This window comes from Ahaetulla prasina, chromosome 14 (assembly GCF_028640845.1).
Source record: "Ahaetulla prasina isolate Xishuangbanna chromosome 14, ASM2864084v1, whole genome shotgun sequence".
NCBI classification, from domain to species: domain Eukaryota; kingdom Metazoa; phylum Chordata; class Lepidosauria; order Squamata; family Colubridae; genus Ahaetulla; species Ahaetulla prasina.
Genome location: NC_080552.1, coordinates 4295526 through 4310683, shown reverse-complemented (window position 1 = coordinate 4310683; position 15158 = coordinate 4295526). Strand labels below are relative to the sequence as shown.

At 47.7% G+C, this 15158-nt stretch overlaps 1 protein-coding gene across 3 annotated transcripts in view; it reads left to right on the top strand.

Annotated features, from left to right (window-relative positions):
- CASKIN1 (CASK interacting protein 1) overlaps positions 1-15158 on the top strand; it is a 164953-nt gene that overhangs the window by 118352 nt on the left and 31443 nt on the right. For 2 of the 3 annotated variants that reach the window (XM_058157038.1, XM_058157040.1), the window contains exons 7-11: positions 757-865; positions 1047-1155; positions 6067-6161; positions 7034-7151; positions 10918-11157. In XM_058157038.1, the coding sequence (XP_058013021.1) occupies positions 757-865; positions 1047-1155; positions 6067-6161; positions 7034-7151; positions 10918-11157 (671 nt within the window). The remainder of the gene's footprint in view (positions 1-756; positions 866-1046; positions 1156-6066; positions 6162-7033; positions 7152-10917; positions 11158-15158) is intronic. The other variant, XM_058157039.1, reaches the window with a different exon arrangement.

Below are 15158 nucleotides of genomic sequence, written 5' to 3'. Positions count from 1 at the left end.
AAAGCTGTGGTGAGGATTGTTCGCCCATTCTGACAACACACAACCTGGGTAGGGCTCCTTTCCTTTTGAAGGTCACAGTGTGGGGTGGTAATGACGGAGAGGCTGCACCAAGCAGAGGTAGTGAGGGTGGCCCAAAGGGGAACATCTGCACCCAGGGACCTGTGGGAGAGGTTAAAATGAAAATGCAAGATGGCAGCCGTGGCTGGGTCAAAGCCCCATCCCTCTTGGCCTCCATCCAGACCTGTAAACAATGGTGGGATGTCAGTCACAGGATGGTGGCCACCTTTTTGACGATCAAAGGCCTGGAGGCTAAAAGATACGATGAACTGGGCATGGCTGGTCTAGTGAAGAGAAGGACCAGGGGAGACAGGATAGCAGTCTTCCAATATTTGAGGAGCTGCCAGAGAGAGGAGGAAGGGGGTCAAGCTGTTTTCCAAAGCACCCGAAGACCAGACAAGAAATTATGGATGGAAACTGAACAAGGAGAGATTCAACCTGGAAATAAGGAGAAATTTTCTGATAGTGAGAACAATCAAGCAATGGAACAGAAGTTGCCTTCAGAAGTTGTGGGAGCTTCATCACTGGAGGCTTTGAAGAAGACACTGGACTGCCATCTGTCAGAAACAATGTAGGGTCTGCTTGGGTGGGAGGTTGGACTAGATGACCTACAAGGTCCCTTCCAACTCTTTTAATCTGTTAAAGTATCCTACCTCCAAGGACTTCTTCCAACTCTTATTCTATTTTTCTTTCTTGCAGGCTTTTGCTCCAGGCTGGCATAGACATTAACCGCCAGACGAAGGCAGGAACCGCCTTGCACGAAGCAGCCCTCTGTGGCAAGACGGATGTGGTGCGCCTCCTCCTGGATGTAAGCCCCCACCCCCCATTTCCCAGGGGAAATGAATCCCAAGAATCCCATAGATTCTTCCCGATGGGCCTGCAGATCCCCTGGCGACTATGGCGACTGGCATCCAGGGTCAACTTCAGCTGCTCTTCACTCAGCGGCCCCCCTCGCCTCCTCACGCAGACCCCCCCCTTCTCTTCCACAGAGCGGGATCAATGCCCACATCCGGAATACCTATAGCCAGACCGCTCTGGACATTGTCCACCAGTTCACGGCCACGCAAGCCAGCAAGGAGATCAAGCAAATGCTGCGAGGTGAGGACAGGTGGGAGTCTCGGGGTGTGTGTGTGTGTTTGAGCAGCCAGAAAATCCTCTTCAGCTGAGTTATCTCCTTTCCTTCATAACTGGGAGGGGCCGTGCATTGGTCATCTATCACATCTGTCAAGATGTACATAGTTCTATTATTAAATAGATGTTGGAGAGATTCTGGAGCAGGCAAAATTGGTTCCACGTCTTGATCGCTTAGAGCAGGGGTAGTCAACCTTTTATTCCTACCGCCCACTTTTGTATCTCTGTTAGTAGTAAAAAATTTTAACTGCCCACCGGTTCCACAGTAATGGTGATTTATTATTATTTTTTTATTTGCATTTATATCCTGCCCTTCTCCGAAGACTCAGGGCAGCTTACACTATGTCAAGCAATAGTCTTCATCCATTTTGTATACTATATACAAAGTCAACTTATTGCCCCCAATAATCTGGGTCCTCATTTTACCTACCTTATAAAGAATGGAAGGCTGAGTCAACCTTGGGCCTGGTGGGACTTGAACCTGCAGTAATTGCAAGCAGCTGCTGTTAATAACAGACTGTTTTAGCAGTCTGAGCCACCAGAGGCCCCTTTATAAAGTAGGGAAGTAACTTTACTTTATAAAATTTATAAAGCAGAGTTACACAAGTTAAAGTTAAATAATAATTACTTACCAAATACTTTATGCAGGACTTTCGGAAGTTTGGCAGAATAAATCTTTATAAAACAACTTATTGTAGTTAAATCTATCTTTTTATTTGTACTTTGCATACATAGAAGCATAAATTGTGAAAACCTAATGAAAATGTTTTTAAATAATGCTATGAATTTTTTTAAAAAAGTCAATTAAATTAAAAAGAAGGAAAGTGCTTCAGTATCGGACAAAACCCCTATCACCCACCATGAAAGCTGGGACGCCCACTAGTGGGCGGTAGGGACCAGGTTGACTACTACTGGCTTAGAGCAGGGGTCTCCAACCTTAGTAACTTTAAGACTTGTGGACTTCAGCTTTGCTGGCTGAGGGTTTCTGGGAGTTGAAGTCCACAAGTCTTAAAGTTTCCAAGGTTGGAGACCCCTGGCTTAGAGGACAAGCCTCTCCAGCAGATTCCAACATTTGCCAACAGCTGACGACATTGGTTCCTGTTTTTCTTGCTACTTCTTGCCAGCTTGCACTTCTGCTGAAGATAGTAAGGTTTGTGTCACACACATACACACCCTTCCAGTTTTCCTCCCAAGAACCTTTGTGTGACGAAAAGGAACTGGCTCAAAGCTAACTCACTGGGTCTCCCTTGTCCCAATCCAGCAGCCTCCTGGGGACACCTGCATTAGGTGCATCGCGGTGTCTCTTCTGAAACCAGGGAAATGAGGACATTTTGACCATCCCACATCTATAAATCTAATGGTGGGATGAAGCCCATGGCTCTGCCTCCATCTGCTGGCTCAGGTTAGGGAAGACACGCCGAGAGTGACATTGATGGTGGAGGAAGACCAGAGCCAGAGCGCCAGGCCTGAGCCCACTCATGGCACCAAGGATACTGACTCCTGCCTGGCAGCCTTGATCAGGGACAGAGGAGGAGGAGAGGGAGAAAACCTCTGGAGCATCTGGAGGAGTAGGCGGGTTTCTACTTGCCTCCTGGGATTGTAGGAGGTCCATCACTGGAGGTTTTCAAGAAGAGACTGGACAACTGGGATGAGGTTGTAAGTAAGTAAGGCCTTGGGCAGAGGGTTGGACTAGAAGACCTCTAAGGTCCCTTTTTCAACCCTAGGATAACAAGCCAGATTTTTTTTTTTTGGGTCACAGTCTGGGGTTTTTGGAATATGTGGATGATGAGGATGTTGGGGAGTGTCTTTTGAATTTAATTTTTTATTTATGTATTGATTTCTTTATTGCATTTATTAGCTGGCCATCTTACCATGGGGTAACTCTGGAGAGAGAGAGAGAGAGAGGGAAAATTAGATAGATGATTGGACGGACGTATGGATGGATGGATAGAAAGAGAGAGAGAGAAAGAGGAAGGAATGGATGGATGGGTGGATGGATGGATGGATGGGGATGGATGGATGGATGGATAGATTACAGATAGATAGATAGGTAGATATGGATGGATGGATGGATGGATAGATGGATAGATAGAGACAGATAGATGATAGAGATAGAGATAGAGATAGATGATTAGATGGATGGATAGAAAGAAAGAAAGAAAGGCAGGGGTGAAATGCTCCTGGTTTGGACCGGCTCACAGGATCCAGTAGCGATGGCGGTTGCTGGTTCGGAGGACTGGTAGCAAAAATCCTGCCCCCCCCCCTGCCTCTGCTGAGCTGCACCATCAGCAGAGGGTTTTTTTTACTTTTAAAAGCAGGTTTTTCTTCAGCCGAAACATGCCTTTAAAAGTAAAAAAAAGCCTTTGTGGATCCCGCCCCTCAGCTCAGAGCCTTTAAACTTTAAAAAAATTTTTTTTAAAGGCTCCTCTGGCGATCTCACCTGAGTTCCTCATCAGCAGAATCTTAAAAAACATGTTTTCTGTAGAAAACATGTAGAAAACCTCCTTTTAAGAGAATCTAAGCCACTTACCTGATTACTGATCGAATGCATGGTTTTTTTTCCCAGCCCGAAAGCCCCAGTTTCACTTTTAGCACCAGACAGAATCAGTTGTTTAGCTAATCTATTTCATCACTGAGCAACTAATGCTGGCTGGCTTTGCTGGCTGAGGAACTCTGGGAATTGAAGTCCACAAACCTTAAAATTACTAAGGTTAGAGACCCCTGATCTAAAAAAATATAAATAAAATAAAATAAAATAATAAAATAAAATTTTTGTGCAGCTTTCTGAGATTTGGTGTGTTTCTGTAGTGTTTCACAAAATTCCAGAAAGCTGTATGTGGTATTTTGTGTGTGTGTGTGTGTCAGTTGTGTTGTGTGTGTGTAAATTGTGAAAGTTGGTTTTTGAGCTTTTTGTGGCTGTGTGAAGTGTGAAGTGCAGCTGCTTTTACAATGTGTGTGAGTCAGTTGTATTGTGTTGTGTGTTTGTAAAGTGTGAAAGTTGGTTTTTGGTACCTCTTATTGTTTTGTATACTTTGTTTATTATTTTTATTATTTATTGTTATTGGCCACACCCACCCAGTCATCTGACCACCAAGCCATGCCCACCAATTAAGCCACGCCCACAGAACTGGTAGGGAAATTTTTTAGATTTCACCCCTGGAAAAAGGGATAGATAGAGAGAGAGGGGGGGGGGAGAGGGAGAGGGAGAGGGAGAGAGAGATAAAAGTAAAATAATCTAACCTGGAACAAGAATTCATCCCCCTGCAGGGTTCATCTGTGCCCCTCCTGGGAGCAGCTCTGGGAGATCCTGAGCAGTTTGCTGGGAGGGCCTAAGAGCTGCTGGCCTTCAAGGGAGGGATGGTAGGACTTCTCCAGAAGGGGCAACAAAATTTTGGGCTCGATTGTGATCATAAATCGAGGACTTATCTGAATATGACCACCCTCAGCTGAGCCCAGTGCCTGTCGAAGTCCTGACATGACGTCTCAAGACTGGAAACAAGCTCCGACTGAATCCTGCGAAGATTGAGCTATTTGGTCATCGGGGAAACCTTGTGACATCTGCCCAGGAGGAGTTACTGTGGACATGGTGCTCCACCCCCCAAGAGTGGGCTTGTGCCTAAAGCAGGGGTCTCCAACCTTGACAACTTTAAGACTTGTGGACTTCAACTCTCAGAATTCAAAGCTGGCTGAGGTATTCTGGGAGTTGAAGTCCACAAGTCTTAAAGTGGCCAAGGTTGAAGACCCCTGGCCTAGAGGGTCCTCCTGAATGCAGGACGCTTGCTTAAGAAAAAGGCAAAAATCACCACTCAAAAACACTTAGATCAATTCCCTCTGGTGATGGCAACTCATGTCTTGATTGGCCCTCAGCTGCAGTGCGCTCTGCCAAGGGGCTGCCTTTGAAGGCGACCCAGAAGCTGCAGTTGGTACAGAACATGGCAGAACATTGACTCCTGACGGCTCAACGTGTCAAGTGCTGCTTGGCTGCCCAGGAACTTCTGCGCTCAATTCCAAGTGCCTGTTTTGTCCTTTACCGGGATGAGTAGGCCATGCTTTGCCAACATCCAGCCTGCTCGTCCTGCCTCCATCTTGGTTGGCATAGATGGGAAGGTGTGAACCTGCTTTGATGTTCCTCTCAGGCACGAGTGAAGATGGCATGAATGACAGCAGGCCCAGAGGGCAAGGCTGGCAGTGGAAAGGGGTGCCCAGAGCACATTGGGGCAGCCTGGCCTAGCCGATGGTACAGGTAGCAATACAATAGCCCAGCCTCCTCTCTAAGGGGTTTTACAGAGTCAGCCTATTTGCCCCAACAATCTGGGTCCTCATTTTACCCACCTTCGAAGGATGGAAATTGAGTCAACCTTGAGCCTGGTGAGATTTGAACTGCCAAATTGCAGGCAGCCTGCATGACTGCATTCTAACCACTGTGCAGGAAGGAAGGAAGGAAGGAAGGAAGGAAGGAAGGAAGGAAGGAAGGAAGGGAAGGAAGGAAGGAAGGAAGGAAGGAAGGAAGGAAGGAAGGAAGGACAATAGCAATAGCAATAGCACTAAGACTTATATACTGCTTCAAAGTGATTTACAGCCCTCTCTGGTTTACAGAGTCAGCCTCTTGCCCCCAACAATCTGGGTCCTCATTTTACCCACCTTGGAAGGATGGAAGGCTGAGTCAACCTTGAGCCTGGTGAGATTCGATCTGCCAAATTGCAGGCAGCTGGCAGACAGCAAAAGTAACCTGTAGTACTGCACTCTAACCACTGTGCCACTGTGGTAGTCCATCTTTTTGACAGTCCCTTCCTCCCTCCCTCCCTCCCTCCCTCCTTTCTTCCTTCCTTCCTCCCTCCCTCCCTCCCTTCCTTCCTTCCTTCTTTCTTTCTTTCCCAGACGCTTCAGCTGCCCTGCAGGTCAGGGCCATGAAAGATTATTGCAACAACTATGACCTGACCAGCCTCAATGTGAAAGCCGGGGACATCATTACGGTGAGTTCCTGTGGGCGCGGAATCCGAATGCTCCTGGGGGCCAAAGATGGTCTTGGACACAATTCAGCCTTGCCCCCCAAATGATGCCCAGCTCTCGCTTGAAGGCTTCTGCACAACAGCGGACCCTGCATATCTTGTCTGTCGCTACCCAGCGCCAAGTGGGCTGTTCCCCCCCCCATTGGTGTCCCTTTGCCCTGCCCTGAGGTGATGTGACTGCTTTTAGGGATGGTTTTGCCCCAAACTGACATTTACTTTAGTTTTTGGAAAAATTGTAGCGTTCACTTAAATACAGCCATGCGCCGCATAACAACCACCACAAAAAGATTGTAAAATCATGTTACCGGCTCACCTTTTGACAATGAGGAGTTACAACTGTGTTGGGCAGGCTCCATTATGGTCATAACTCGAGGACTACCCATAATAAGTATTAACCTTATTCCTTAGGGCAGGGGTCTGCGAACGTGGCTCCTTTAAGGCTTGTGGACTTCAACTCCCAGAGTTCCTCAGCCAGCTTTGTTTTGTTGGCTCAGCTTTGTTGGCTGAGGAACTCTGGGAGTTGAAGTCCACAAGTCTTAAAGGAGCCAAGTTCGCAGACCCCTGCCCTAGGGCACATGCAGAGTAAAGAATGGCGATGGGGGTGGGGGTGGCTCTGGGTTCAAGGGATGAGAAGCCACATTTTTGCTGGCAGAGACATTTGTGGAGGCAAAACAATCAAGATGCTATCACCATCTTGACTTTCTGATTTTCCCCCTTGCAGGGGACCGTGTCCTGGCCATTCCTTGCTCCCTTGGCCCTAAATGGACGCTTGCCGCTGACCAGTCTTTGTCTCCTCTCTCCTCCTCCTCCTCCTCCTCCCCCTGCCCTGCCCACAGGTCCTGGAGCAGCATGCCGACGGCCGGTGGAAAGGCTGCATTCACGACAACCGGACAGGCAACGACCGGGTGGGATACTTCCCGTCCACCTTGGTCGAAGCCATCAGTAAACGCACAGGCAAATATCACTCCTGGGGTGGGGTGGGGGCTTCCCAGCCTTCTGGAGGGTGGAGGGACGCGCGCGGGGAGGGGATGCTCTTTCACCCATTGTTCTCTTTCTGGCTGCCTGGGTTTGCTCTGCTTTGACTGGCGGCTTCCAGATAAGGATTTTAAACATTGTGGAAGTTTTAGGCTTGGTGGCAGCAGCCGGTTTTTCCTTGTACCACTAAGCATCTATCTTTCCCCCCACCACTTCCATTTCCTGTCTCTTTGGTTTTCACCACACAAAAAAAAGAGAGAGAATTGAGAGCAGAATTGCTGCACCCCCAGACTCCGGGTTGGCTAACATCTGGAAGCATTCAGTGGATGCTCAGATACCGCATGCATTTTATTTTACTCCCGTTAAAAGTTACCCTCAGAGCAGAGAGTGAAAAACGTGACCAAGAAAGAAAGGGATATCAAGCGATGACTGAGCATCTCTTGAGGGCTGAAGAGCTCCATGGCCTGATGGGGCTTCAAGGTGGGGGTGGGGGCAGCTGGGAGTCATCTTGGAGGCGGTCGGGAATGGCAGACAGGGGCTTCTAGAGTTTCAGGAGCAAAGGCATCTCTCTTGAATGAGCACAGACTGCAGATGTGCCCAGACAGCTTGGCCAGAGAGAATAACCGAGTGGGAAGGGACCTTGGAGGTCTTCTAGTCCAACCCTCTGCTGAAGCAGAAAACCCTATGCTAGGGTTAGATGGCTAACCTTTTTTGCAGTCGTGTGCCAAAAGCGTGGGTAGCATGGGGGGGATGGGGTGTCATGCACGTGCGTGCCCGCACCCATAATGCAATGCCCCCACATGCCCCTCCTGTGTATGCGTGTGCGACCCCCCTGCTCCCCCATCCCCCGCATACGTACGTGCTTCCCCCAGCTCCCTCGCACATGTGCGTGCGACCCCTCACGGCCGTTTTGGGCCTGGCAAGCCTCCCCGAAGCCTCCTGAGACCAAAAACGGGCTGGGGGGGGGCGCACCACTCCCCCTGCACCCCCGTGCATGTGTGTGAGAGCCCCTCCCACCCCATGAATGCGCGCGAGACCCTCATGCATCTCCTGCTTGTACCCCTCCCCCACATCAGAGACCCAAAAATCAGCTGGCTAGCAGGAGGCGCGCACGCATACTCGGTGGAGCTGAGCTGGGCGACAGCTCGCGTGCTCGTAGAGAGGGCTCTGCGTGCCACCTGTGGTTCGCCATCCCGGCCCTATGCCATTTCAAACAAATGGTTGTCCAATATTTTCTTAAAAGCCTCCACTGATGGAGAACCCGCAACTTCTGGAGACAAGCCCATCCACTGAATGATTGCTCTCACTGTCAGGAAGTTTCTCCTTAGTTCTAGGTTGGGGGGAAATCTCTCTTAGCACCTCCCCAACGCTATGTACACCTAGAGCCAAAAGAGAGACTATCTGGAAGGGATGGTAAAACTCATTTCCCCCCCCGCCACCCCACATAACCAGAAAGAACTGGGTTGGCAAGGACCCCAGTCTGCTTCGAAAACAGCCGTACTTGTCAGATCTTTGAATTGAATTCAGGGTTTTCCATGTGGAAACCTGGCCTTCTAGCCTTGACTGTGGTTCCTTTCCACTTTGTAAACAAAGGGTTACCATCTTCTACAGTAGGGGTCTCCAACCTTGGACCCTTTAAGACTTGTGGACTTCAACTCTCAGAGTTCCTCAGCCAGCTAGAGCATCATTTTTCGGCCTTGGTCATTTGAAGATGTATGGACTTCAGTGCCCAGAATTCCCCAGCCAATCTGGAGGATTCTGGGAGTTTGAAGTCCACACATCAAGTGGCCAAGGTTGGGGGGAAAAAAATCTGCCTCTAGATTTACCAGATCTGAGTTGCCAAAATCCAGACATCCATAAGAGGGCAGTGAAGGCTTAGCATTTTGGAAGCTCTCTGGCACCCTCTTCTGACTGCTTGCTGGAGTCTGAAAGGTGCTTTTTCAAAAAAAAGCAACTGGACTGTTTTTTGGAGGAGGAAGAGGAAGAAGGAGAAGGAGGAGGAGAAGGAGAAGAAGAAGTTTTGCTTCTTTTCCAAGAAGCTTCATCAGTTGTGATGGTGGATAGGTACCATCTCCATAAACCCTAGTTGGAGGTTTGTGAGGCAGGAAGATCTTTTGCACCAGATCAGTTGCAAATGGGAAACTCAGTTTCGCATTCAAGAATCCCTGGAAGCTTGTAAGAAGATATTGGACAGCTACTTCTCTGGAATGGTCTAGGGCTTGAGCAGGAAGTTGGACTAGATAGAAGATCTCCAAGACTCTTTCTAAGGCTCTTATTCTGTATACTGTAATCTGTAGCCTGTGGCCTCCTCCAGAATCTGTTGTGACCCAGGCCCAAGTAGGTAGTAGTAAACTCAGTCAGTTTCAAAAACAGACAGACTTTATTAGAACAGCTGAGAATGAGTAGTCCAAACTAAATCAAAGCAAGTTCTTCATAACACAATTCTTCAATCTTATCACCAACCTTGGTCTAATTACGCAAACTGCCAAAGGCTTTTCTTGGCAAAAGTTCAAAAGCAGAGGACGCTGACAAGAAATAAATGCAGCAAGACAAAGCTATTGATGTTGTTTTCCAGCCAAGAGCCCAAATGCCGTTGCTAGTCTTTTAAGCCTTATGGGAGGGGCCAATCATCTCTTGGCCCTACCTCCGAGTCGTCCTCTTTGCTTGAGCTGCTCTTATCTTCTGGCAGCTTTTCTCATGCGTGCATTAAGAACAGGCTCCTCCTGTTCCTCTGCCTCACTACTGTCAGCCTCTGGAGGCTCCGGAGTCTGTGCATCAGTCCTCGATGAACCTGGCCCCACCTCTCCCTCCGACACAGAGCCCTCATGTGGGCCTTCAGCCTCCAGGACCGGCCCATGTTCTTCCTCAGCCTCATCGCTGTCTGACTCCGTTGCCAGCTCCGCAGGCTACTGGCGGACCACAGCAAAATTTTACTCTGTGTAGCTGAAGGAAAAGAACCAGCCGCTTGTAGCCACAGCCTTATATTGGAGCTGGCTGATATTCATGTCCTACTTTCTCAAGGCTGGATGCCTTGTAATTAATTTTCCTACCTCTCTCCTCCTCCTCCTCCTGATTATTTTTTTTTTTTCCAATCTAATACTTTGCTTTATTGCAACTGGAGATTTGGTGCTGGGAAAAAAAATGTAGATTATCCTATTTAAATTCCGTTAGAATCCTGTTACACTTATAATTAATATTGTAAGCCCCAATCTTCTTTGAAGGCAGATTAAATCCTCAAGAGCGGGTAGGTGGGAGAATGGAACTGAGGCCTTAAAATCAGGTAGGGGGTTAAGGATACTCTGGGGATTTCCTTAAACCACGTGAAGTGCATTTCACAAGAGACGGTAACTTCGAGCACGTCCTCCTTCGCTAGCAGGAGGGCCCCTGCGGGCATCATTTTTCTCTCATGATAATCACCCAATAATCAATTGGGGAAGGCTTGTGAATGCTCAGAAGTTTTTGCGTGCCAGATCTTACAATTCTGCAGCCATGCTGCAGGTACAATCAACATTAGTATCGCTTTCAGTAGGGGAGAAATTGAAGGAGAGAAAGAGGTTTGCTCGTGAGGCTGTGGCAAAAAAAATCCCTGAGATTTCAGTGTGTGTGTGTGTGTGTGTGTGTGTGTGACTTGGTTGTGTGTGGCTCCTTCCTTCCACCTTGTGGGATCCCCGATAACCCCCTTCCTGGCTCTCCCTCCCAGCTTGGAACACCCACTTCATGTTGCCTCTTGTCTTTCTGTTGTCAGGTCCGTGGAATGCAGACCCTTCCCCAGGGCAGTTTCAAGCCATCTCCCTCCCAGCTGGGGGGGCTGCCCTGCCCAACGGCCTCCCTGCTTCCTCCTCCTCCTCCTCCTCCTCCTCTCCCCCCCTCCATCAGCTCCATTGCCTGCTTCCGTCTCCAATGCTTCCCCATCAGCCTCTTTTCAGTTCCTTCGGCTACCGCCGGCTCGCCCATGGCGGTGCGGAAAGGCCTTGTGCCAATCCAGGTAGACCCTCCATTGCTTGGTTCGTTTTATGTTCTGTTCTGTTATGCTTTGGCCATATTGGCGGGTGGTGGTGGTGTTGTCCTTCCACTGATCCTTGACAAATATTTGTGCGGCTTTTCATTTTGCTGGGGTATCCTTTGGGTGATTTTGCACGTGGAGGCGTTTGTGGGTCAAGGGTGTGTGGTTGGGCCGATGAAGATGAGGAACAGGTAGATCCAGCAGCTGGGGCAGAATAGGGGGTGAGAGGACACCAGGCTCACTGAGGGCATCTCAGGGGCTCTCTCACAAAATGGCTGCCATGGGAGGCGGGGCCAGTCCCAACACCTGTAGATTAGAAGACCAACCACCTGCCACCATTTCTACACCAGAAAGGTCTCATCACCTCCAGTTGATCTTCTAGCTCAGAGTTCTCCAATGTTAGCCATTTTAAGACTTGTGGACTTCCAACCCAGCATAGTTAGCTGGGGAATTCTGGGAATGGAAGTCCACAAGTCTTAAAGTTGCCAGTTTTGGAGAACCCTGTTCTAGAGGCAGGGCAATGCTTCTGTCAACCACTCACCAAGAATTTCTTTTCCAAGAATGTCCTCGGGATCTTTAATGGGGTTGGATGTATCCTTGGGAATAAAGATCTTACCCGACAGGGGTTCTCAACATTGGCAACTTCCAGAAGTATAGATTTCAACTCCCAGAATCCCCTGGTTTATCCCCTGGTCTCATAAACCAGGGGACTCTCAGACTCCTGAGACTGTATATCAGGAGTCTCCAACCTTGGTCCCTTTAAGATTTGTGGACTTCAACTCACAGAGTCCCTCAGCCAGCAAAGCTGGCCGAGGAACTCTGGGAGTTGAAGTCCACAAGTCTTAAAGGGACCAAGGTTGGAGACCCCTGTCTCAGAGCATTTGGGGGGGAGGAAGCCCCCTTTTAGACAAGAGGTGGAGGAGAGAAATGTCATGGCAGATCAATCACCCTAAGGGTGTAGTTGCTCTCCAGGTGAGCTCCTAAGATGCTGCCCTCCCTCACCAGGGTCTGCCTCAGCTTGGCGGCTTTTCAAATGCCAGCAGTGTTTGTTGGACTGCATGGAGATGAAGAAATGGGAAATGAGCAAAGAAGAGAGACGGATACAAGTCAACGCAAGCCAGCGGGTCCCAAGGACTCCCTTTTGCCTAATATGGATAAATATTTTGATAGATATTTTATATGCTGTTTTGTGACATTTATGCATTGGTGCTGTATTCTGTTATGTGTCAGCACACATACAATCTCTCTCTCTCTCTCTCTCTCTCTCTCTCTCTCGTCTGTCTGTCTGTCTATCTATCTATCTATGCTAGCATCTATTTATCTTTCATCTTTCTGTCTATCATCTCTGTCTCTCTTTCATCTATCTATCTATCTATCTATCTATCATCTGTCTATCTATGCTATCATCTTTTTATCTATCATCTATCTGTCTGTGTCTATCATCTCTGTCTCTTTCTATCATCTATCTATCTATCTATCTATCTATCTATCTATCTATCTATCTATCTATCTATCTATCTATCAATTGTCTATCTATCATATATATCTCTCTCTATCTCGTCTGTCTGTCTATCATCTGTGTGTCTGTCTATCCTATCTATCTATCTATCTATCTATCTATCTATCTATCTATCTATCTATCTATCTATCTATCTATCTATCATATACAGTACGTGTTGTATGGCATAACAAAATATAGCATTAATGCATAAATAAATCACAAAACAGCATATAAAATGTCTATCAAAATATAAAACATTAGAGCAGTAATTATTTTAAAAACATATAGTAGGAGTGATGAATAAAATTATCGATGGAATAAAATTATGTATGAGCAGTTACTGGGTGGCTATACCAATCTAAGCAATCTAGATCATTTTGCTCAGCTGAGAATGGTAGATGCAGATGGGGTGGAGGCCGGTGGGCCAGGAAGTACTCTAAAAATTACTTCCAGGAGAAAGCTGAATTTGGAGGCACTTACAAGAAGTGACTGGGGAAGGAATTTGGAGTGTCTGGAAGAAGGCAGAGACTGCAGAGGATGGTCAAAAAAGTCAAGATAGCACCACCATGGTGCAATTAAATCTCTTGTCTGCTTGTTACGCCATGATGGCACTCTTGAGTCTCTTGGCCATACCCTGCGAATGTCCCATGAGAAGAGAAAGGGTGTGAGAGCAAGTGTGTAAGCCTTGGTTTCTGTTTTGTTTTCTTGATCCTTTTATCATTTTGTCATCTCCCTTCCCTGACCTTCCACTACCCAAGCCAACCCTCGCAGGCCCCGGATGCTTCTTCAAGGATTTGAGGTGTTGTTTTCACAAGGGTTTAACCCCGGTGTTTCTCGAATTTGACAACTTGAAGATGTGTAATGTCAGCCATCCCATTCAATCATCTAATAAAGAAGGACTCTTGGCCCATTGTTCACCAAGGGTATACTTTACTAAAGCTTAAGTGCTTACCGAAGTAGCGAAGAAGGATCTGGTGTTTTCGCGTGCAAAACAATACAATTAACTCTCCCTTTTCCTCAGCCATCCCCCCCCCCGTTATCAGTCACTGTCCAATTAGGTGCTCTTATATTGTTTGGGTAATGGACCCTCAGTTCGTGGGCTTTCCAGCTCTGCATTCCGATGACTGATCTTGGGCTGCCTGGTGCGTCTCATGCCTTGTCCTGGCCCAGCTTGGTTCCAATCCCCCCCCCCCTACATTCCAAGCTGTCCTCCCTCCCCATCCTCCTTGCTAATGTCAAGCTATCAGCTTGTGATGCGTGGCTAGCAGAATGGCAGTTTTGCCGTCTGGGGAATTTGGGGAGTTGAAGTCCAGCCATCTTCAATTGGCCAAGTTTGAGAACCACTTAATTAATACAGGATGCGCCAGGGTTGCCCCATTGTGCACTTTCCGTGAGAATGGACCGAAAACCCTCTTTTCCTCCTGAATGTCTATGGAGATTCTCCGTCATCCAGGTCACGGTTGTCCCAAAAGGTACTTTTTCAAGAGGCAACTGGACTTCCTGGTTTTTCTTTGAAGACGTTTTGCTTCTCATCCAAGAAGCTTCTTCAGCTCTGACTGGATGGGTGGAGAATGGGAGGATTTACACTCCTTTTCCTCCTCTTTGTCAGCCACCTCAGTCCCCAGAGGTTGGGCCTCTGATGTTTTGGAGCTCCCATCCTGCCGCATCCATTTACATTGGGACTGCAACACCCCAATTGGCAGCACATCTGGAGGGTGCCACCCCGGAGAAGGCGGGCTGGAGCATGAGAGGAAGTGAATCAAACTCCCTTGTTGTGTAGCATTACTCAATTCCGGGTTTTTCCATCTGAACTGATTTGGACCACAGTGCTTGCCATAGTGTGGCTAGAGCCGTTTTTTTCTTTGGGTGGGGTGGGAGAGGAACTTGATGGGATTCCCCATTTCCTTGCTGAGCTCCACAGTGGAGGTTGTTTTTATTTTTACTTTTAAAAGCATTTTTTCTTTGGCCGAAAAAATGCTTTTAAAAGTGGAAAAAAAGCCTCTGATGATCGCGTGGCTCAGCTGGGATCGTCAGAACCCTTTAAAAGCTTTTTTTCAACAACCTGAAGAGGTTTTTCAACAAGCTGAAGAGGTTGTAAAAAAAAATTCTTTTAAAAGGTTCTGGCGATCAGGCAACTCAGCTGGGATCGTCAGAACCCTTTAAAAGCTTTTTTCCCTCTTGCGATCCCAGCTGAGTTGCCTGATCATCAGAGGAGCCTTTTAAAAGCATTTTTTTACAACCCCTTCCGCCAAAGAGGTTGTAGAAAAAATGCTTTTAAAAGTAAAAAAAAAAAAAAGTTGGCCACGCCCACCCAGTCACATTGCCCCACCACCACCAAGCCACGCCCACAGAACTGGTAGTAATAAATTTTACATTTCATCCGTGCCATGGACCCAGGGTGGGGGGAGGCATGATGTCGTCATGGAATCCACGAAGGCTTGAAGAAATGTTATGATTTAAATCTTAAGTCTTGGAGGTCTGT